This window comes from Somniosus microcephalus, chromosome 8 (assembly GCF_052327205.1).
Source record: "Somniosus microcephalus isolate GS21.2 chromosome 8, FLI_Smic_1.0, whole genome shotgun sequence".
Classification (NCBI taxonomy): Eukaryota; Metazoa; Chordata; class Chondrichthyes; order Squaliformes; family Somniosidae; genus Somniosus; species Somniosus microcephalus.
This window is the reverse complement of record NC_140994.1, coordinates 238,305,581-238,313,280: the sequence shown is the minus strand read 5'-3', so window position 1 is coordinate 238,313,280 and position 7,700 is coordinate 238,305,581. Positions and strand designations below refer to the sequence as shown.

The 7,700-nt window shown below is 47.3% G+C and overlaps 1 protein-coding gene across 3 annotated transcripts in view; it reads right to left on the bottom strand.

The window, feature by feature from the left end:
- Positions 1–1,096: 1,096 nt before the first annotated feature.
- Positions 1,097–7,700, bottom strand: part of LOC147114178 (fibroblast growth factor 1-like) — an 89,088-nt gene continuing 82,484 nt past the window's right edge. For all 3 annotated transcript variants that reach the window (XM_085995824.1, XM_085995825.1, XM_085995823.1), the window contains one exon: positions 1,097–3,283. In XM_085995824.1, coding sequence (XP_085851950.1) covers positions 3,089–3,283 — 195 coding nt within the window. In that variant the 3' untranslated portion in view covers positions 1,097–3,088. The remainder of the gene's footprint in view (positions 3,284–7,700) is intronic.

Sequence of the window (7,700 nt, the reverse complement as noted above, 5' to 3'; positions counted from 1 at the left end):
GCTCCGTGCTGCACTGAAGCGCTCGCTCCGTGCTGCACTGAAACGCTCGCGCCGTGCTGCACTGAAACGCTCGCGCCGTGCTGCACTGAATCGCTCGCTCCGTGCTGCACTGAAACGCTCGCTCCGTGCTGCACTGAAACGCTCGCACCGTGCTGCACTGAAACGCTCGCACCGTGCTGCACTGAAACGCTCGCTCCGTGCTGCACTGAAACGCTCGCACCGTGCTGCACTGAAACGCTCGCACCGTGCTGCACTGAAGCGCTCGCACCGTGCTGCACTGAATCGCTCGCTCCGTGCTGCACTGAAACGCTCGCTCCGTGCTGCACTGAAACGCTCGCACCGTGCTGCACTGAAGCGCTCGCACCGTGCTGCACTGAAACGCTCGCACCGTGCTGCACTGAAACGCTCGCACGGTGCTGCACTGAAACGCTCGCACGGTGCTGCACTGAAGCGCTCGCACTGTGCTGCACTGCCAGCGTAGATTTTGCGCTTGAACCGACAACTCTTCGGTGAGAGCACTACCAACTGAGCCAAGGCTGATGCCCCAGAAGATAAAAGCAAGCGAATGAGAATAGAAGTGGAGAGAGAAACAGAGTGAAAGAAAGAGAGCAAAAGAGACCGAGAGAAGAAACTGAAAGATTGATAGAGAAGAAAATCTAACAGAGGATATTAAAAGGTTGCGAGTTGATAGTGGATCACAGACTAAAAAAAAATCTAAAGAGAAAGAGAGGTAGAGATTGAAGGATTATCTGCGACGTTGGAACAATTTACTCTCAAGCTCAGTTTGTGCATTCCCTGTACTGGCCACGGGGAAGGTTTGTGGTGCTGCTGATGTAATAGCTGTGTGGTAAACTGCAGGGCAGGACACTGGTTAGTTATTACCAAGTGGTGCCATTTGAAACAAAATTGGCCCTGGTTTGATTGGTGACAATTGATTTCCACTCACAGTCAATAGGCAGAATATGTAGCGTCACTGTGATATCGCCACTCACGTCACTGTGCATTTGTGATGTCCTGATCTCTTTATCACAAGTGTTCCTTTATGACATAATTTCAGGCATGCTAAGATTATAAAAAGGAAAACACTACCTGTGGATTTCATTCATTTTTTTTTTTACTGACCTCATCCAAACAATTAAGGAATAAATCCATGCTTACAGTATACAGAGAGCACAGTGAATTGAATTCACATCATTAATCTGTCGCCTTTGGGGCTGGGTGCTTAAAGCAGGTGACTTCTGAAATGAGGTGACAAATGCTGATATATAATGTCTTAAGACACAAACATGAGGATAGGTTTTTCTGAGTCCTGACTCAAAATGAGGTATCTGGCCCAGCACGGTCGCGGATCAGAAAGCTGCGGGCGGGCTCCCTCTATTTTTCCAATCCAGCAGGCCGAGGGTTGTCGAATCTCCAGGATAGTCCTGGAGTCTCCAGGAATGAAAGATGACTCACCGCCGCGAGCAAACCCGGGAGAAACAAAAAATCATATGGGGCATTAACAATAAACTTTCTTCATTTTCTTCGAACACCTTTGTTTATTAGTTATAGGCCCAGATATTCCGATCGCAGTCCTCCCGCGATCTGGAAAAATCTGCGCCCTGACCTGAGGGCTCCCGGGAGGCGCACAGCTCCGATGCTGGGCCTCTCCAAACTGCCGGTGCGCAGGGCCCACGTATCCCAGAGGCGCAGTCGGTTCGCAGCGTCCCTGGGATCACGAGGGCCATGGGGAGCCAATCACAGAAGGGAATCTCCCTTCATACACTTGACAGGAAGACCTGTCAAATACTGTATATGAATGGAGATCAATGAAAGAACATAGTAAAACTTTAAATAAATTTTTTTTTAAATCACATTTTTTAAATGACTTGAAAGTACAATAAATTAACTATTTTAAACAAAACTTTAAATTTTTGAAAAAAATTATTAACGTTTTTTAACGGGGCTAAAAATAAACTTAACTTTCTTTAAAGTATTTTTAAATGATAAATCAGTGAATTTTTTTTTAAACTTTTTTCAACTCTTACCCTGCTAAAAGCAGGCCTTCTTTTACCAGGCGTAAGAATTGTAAGTGTTTTCTGCGGCCGGAGGGTCTCCAAAAAGCGGAACTATCCGCCCGCAGCGGCCCTTCTCCCGGGCAGCCGGAGGATCTGTCAAGAGCTTTCTTGACAGATCGGAGATGCCGGTTTCCTGCGCATGCGCAGTGCATGCCTGATACCAACATTTCCGATGTCCCTATGGGTGGGTACACAGCGCGTACCCACCCGTAGGGATCGGAATATCCGGCCCACCATTGGAGCTCAGAAAATGAAATGGCTGTTTGACTGGGTGGGGCGGCGGGGAGCCGAGAGGTCGTGGGTTGAAACCTTCAGGAATGTGTCCAATCAGAGCTGGCAACCCGAGGTAAGCCTAGTACTTCACTGCAGACCAGGATTCAGAAACTCTACTCTCGAATGTCAGTTATAGAGAGTATCAGTGACTGGCCCAGCTGCTCAACACAGGGCCCTAGTGGTCCCCCTCCCACAGTGGAGAAGCCATGTGCCTGATATGTTAATGAACTGCACACTTCCAGAGGCTCTTGGTTCCTTCTCTGTCTATTTGGCTTAGTGAGGGGAGACGCAATTGTCCTCCCTCAGTGGCCCGGGCTTGCAACTGTGAAAATTAGCCCGGGGCCCCGCTCCCAATCTCCATCCAGCTGCTGTACATGCTGTCCAGCGAGGCCAGGATTGGCTTGGCTCCGGTGCCCTTGACCATCACTCACTATCTAGGCTCAGGCAGGAAGGATGGCCACTTCAGTGAGGTACCAGAAGGCCCCTGGAGCCAAGCCCCCCCCCCACCCCATCCCATCCCATCCCCAGGGAGAGTCAGCGCTTTCAGGACAGGAAGGTAGAACAGGGGCGAAAATGAGGGGTGGGGTGGGGGGGCGGTGGGGGGACAAAGAAACGACAGGTCCCGCTTCCATTGCCTGTCATTATCACCAGTCCCTGCGACCACATTGACCAGCGATTGCTTAACCCACGTGGGTCCCACTTCAGTACATTCAGAGGTTGCTTCAATCAGGTGGCTGTTCAGTGCTGCATTTCTGCTTTTAATCACTTGTAACTTGCATGGGAAGAAACAGAATTGCTTTCTGTCCAAAATTTGTTTTTGGTCCTGGTTTGGCATTTCCGTTCTTTCGAATGGCAACATACCAGTTCCTTTCCACATACTCCTTAGACTTGTAGGTGTTATAACCGTTCTCCTCTAGCGTTTCCAGGAAGAAACATTCATCCGTCGGGGACGGCTGTGTATAAAACAGAAAGAATAAAAAACAATTAACAATGAAAAGAGCTCCCCACAGTGGCTTAGTAGGTAAAGGCACTGCCCAGTATGACACAGGCCAGAATTTAAGAAGAGAAACAAAAGAAAGACTTGCATTTATATAGCGCCTTTCAGAACCTCAGGACGTTCTAAACTGCTTTACAGCCAGTGAAATACTTTTTAAGTGTAGTCACTGTTGTATTGTAAGACATAAGAAAATAGGAACGGGAGTAGGCCATTCAGCCCATCGAGCCTGCTCCACCATATATTTAGACCATTTGTATCTCAACTCCATTTGCCCACCTTGATTCCCTTTACATAACAAAACTCAATCTCAGTTTTTACATTTTCAATTGACCTAGTCTCAACAGCACATTGGGGCAGAGAGTTCCAGATTTCCACTACCCTTTGTGTGAAAAAATGCTTCCGGACATCACCCCAGAACCTGCCTAGCTCTAATGTTAAGGATATGCCCCCTTGCCCTGCACGCTCCCACCAGAGGAAATCGTTTCTCTCTAGGAACCCTATTAAATCCTTCAATCATCTTAAACACCTCAATTAGATCACCCCTTAATCTTCTATATTCAAGAGAATACAAACCTTTTTTCATTTAAGATTTTTTTATTAAAAAAAAATTATATATACTTTAAAAAATATATTTATTCAAGGGAATACAAGCCTCAGGGGAGAAAAAAATTGGCCAGGGTTGCTTCATCGTCAACTGCACCATAAAAATGAGAAAATTAATGGGTGTATCTAGCTTCACATTTTACATTCACGCATTATGCATTCATATCTCATTGAAACTTATAAAATTCTAACAGGACTAGACAGACTAGATGCAGGAAGGATGTTCCCAATGGTAGGGGAGTCCAGAACCAGGGGTCACAGTCTAAGGATAAGGGGTAAGCCATTTAGGACAGAGATGAGGAGGAATTTCTTCACCCAGAGAGTAGTGAACCTGTGGAATTCTCTACCACAGAAGGCATTTGAGGCCAATTCATTAAATATATTCAAGAAGGAGTTAGATATATTTCTTAAGGCTAAAGGGATCAAGGGACAGGGTACTGAGTTTGGATGATCAGCCATGAGGCTCGAGGGGCCGAATGGCCTACTCCTGCTCCTATCTTCTATGTTTCTATGTTTCTATAACTGTATTATAATATGGTCAGCCAAATCACCAATGGATTGTCCAGACATTCCACCCTTGCCGTCCCTTCCCCAAACACACAGGAACCTCACAACAGTGCAGCCCTCGAGGAGCCCTATATACAAAGTGCACAGAAATAACAGTCTCTGCAAGCTGTCCTCATAATTTAACCCCTGTAGCCCCAGTATCAGTCGGATTCCTGGTTTGTGCTGGGTCAGCTGCTCTCAGCCAGGGCTGCAGTTGGGGGTGCTCCAATTGCCTTCAATACCCCTGGGCTAGGGAGGGAAAGAATAACAACCCAGGTTCCTGCTCCTGAATGACATCCAATGATCCTGTTTGAGCGTGGACCTGTGTGAATAATAGGTGAGGACAGGATCAATCTAGCTGTGACGTCCCCACCCGCAGTTAAATAAACTGCCAACAATCACTGTCAGGACTCACACGTGACAATGGGCCACCTCGACGAGATAATGAAGGAACTACCAGCACCTGCAGAATTATAGTCCAACATGAGTCAGTGCCTTCTGGAGAGGAAAGAAGATTAGGAAAAATGAAATGCCAATAAACAACGAATTGGTTTTACTCGGTGTGGGAAATGGAAATGTTGGAGTGGTGCAGGAGGAGGTGCTCTAGGGAGGTTGGAGTTAAGCAACAAGAACTTGCATTCATGTTGCGCCTTCACAGCCAATGGTCTATGTTTGAAGTGCCGTCACGGTTGTTACGCAGGCAAATGTGGCAGCCAATTTGCACAATGTAAGGCCCAACAAACAGTGAATGAGATGAATAACCAGTTTTGGCCAACGCTGGTGGAGGAAGAATATTGGTCATGACATCAAGAAACTCCCTTTGACTAGTGCCAAGGCATCTTTTACATCCGTGCGAACAGGCAGACAGGGCCTTAGTTTAATACTGCATCCAAAAGGGCAGGACTGCTGCTAATACAACATTCCCTTGAAATATCATAACCTTAGGATTTAGAGACAAGAATATTATCAACTGAGCCAAGTAGGCCCTCATAAGATACACATTACATTGTGCGATAATTAGTAACAAGAACATTTCCCTATCCATTATATTAATGAAGGTGAAATAACAACAGAAAATTCTGGAAAAACTCAGCAGGCCAGGGCAGCATCCGTGGAGAGGGAAACAGAGTTAACGTTTCAGGTCAAAGACCCTTCGTCAGAACTGGAAAAAAAGCAGGAAAAGGGATAGATTTTAAAGCAAGTGGGGGCTGGGGAAAGAACAAAAGGGAAGGTCAGATATAGGATAGAAAGCAGGAGAGATTAAGAGACATTGAGAGACATTGAGAGATATTCAAGGAACACAGGATGGCTCTGGATGAAGTGTGATTGGCCCTGGCAGAATGAAGGACAGCTGCCATGTGGGAGGGAAGAAAAAAACCCAGACGAAAGTGGAGGTCTGAGTGGGAATGGGGCGGAGAATTAAAATGACAGGCCACCGGGAGCTCGGGGGCCCCCTTACGGACTGAACGGAGGTGTTCTGCAAAGCAGTCACCCAATCTGCGTTTGGTCTCCCCAATGTAGAGGAGACCACATCGTGAGCAGCGAATACAGTATACTAAATTGCAAGAAGTACAAGTAAATCGCTGTTTCACCTGGAAGGGGTGTTTGGGGCTTTAATGAAGGTGTTCACCCATTTATTTTAACCTTTGTTAAAATAGCAGACAGAGAAAATTTACATGAATCGATGAATGCATTAATTACTGATATCCTCATATCGCAGGATTTCAGTTGCATTGCTGGGGCAGAGTACAGATAACTTTACTCTTCCTCAAAACTGCACTGCACTATTTTTAGGAACATAGGAACAGGAGTAGGCCATTCAGCCCCTCAAGCCTGTTCCGCCATTCAATTAGATCATGGCTGATTTGTACCTTAACTCCATCTACCTGTCTTGGTTCCGTAACCCTGAATACCATTTGCCTAACAAAAACCTATCAATCTCAGTCTTGAAAACGCAGGGATCAGGAAGCTCCCAGGGTCAATCCCATAGCCTACACTAAGTTAACTAAGATAGTACAAATCAAATGGTCTGTGTTTGGAAGATGCTAAAATCACCTAGGGGCTTCTGCTCCTGAATGCTATCAAGCAGTCCCTGCTGGACGCGTATTGTGCTCAACTGTGATGCCCCTTCTCAAACTCCTCATGAAGGCTCACGTAAACAATGGCCGTGATTTTAACTCCTCTTTGCCTGGCGGAAACGGGGGTGGGGGGGGTGGTAGGGGGGGGGGCGGAGGGCAATTAAAATGAGAGCAGCGACTTACCTCTACCGCTGCTTTCCCACCGTGTCCCGAATTTAACCTGTGCTTTTGAGTAGGCAAGTGGGACACCCACAGCATGTCATCGGGACTCAATTTGCAATTTTAGTCGGAGGCCTGAGCGGGGAAACAGTGATGATTTCCCCGTCCAGTCAGATCTGCTGGGAAGAAATCTTTGTCCAGAAGAGGCCCTGCAGGGTAAGTTTTAAAATTTAATTTGAGGTTTCCTCGTGGGCCAGGAGAAGGAGGAGTCCTCCTTCGGGTCTCACAAGGAAGCCTCGGGCCTCCTTTGCCTCGGGCTTCCGCCCCCCGATTGAGTGTTCTGAGCTCCCCACTTCACCGTTTAAGTGATTGTCTGAACCGTTACCACGGGTCCCTGGCTGCGGCCTCCTGCTGCCCGAATTCCCAGCTTCTGCCCGCCGGCCAGGTAATGGATTGGCCGGGTTCAGGCGGGTCACCGAGAAAATCTATGGAAACGAGGCCCGGTCATTAAGATTGGCAGGGCCTCCAAGTCCCCGAACTCCCCGTGGTGCCCTGCCCACTTCGGGACTCGGTGAACCCTCTAAAATCGGGGCCAATGTTTTTTTTTGGTGAGATACTGGAGGGTGGCGAGTGTCCATGGAGCTTGTGAGGAGTCAGTGCCTTTAAGGGAGGTAGGGGGTAACTTGGTGAGGAAGCCTTTTTTTTTTTAAAAACATAAAAAAATACATAAGCACACACAGGCTGACTGTAAACCTTGATCATTTCTTTTCGTGAAGAAGCGATGCAGGACTGCACCATTACAGGGAGTTTGAGAAGTTTGTTTGCTGGTGAAAGGGGCATTGATCTGATATTTTCATTCCAGGGACTATGAATTTGTTGGTTACTTTTTCCCAGTTGCTCTTCCAGTTTGTTTTGCTTCGGGGGAGCGTAGCTTCCCTGAGCTCGGAGAGGGCAGGTGAGCAGTGCTTCCTTTGTCTTATAACAGCA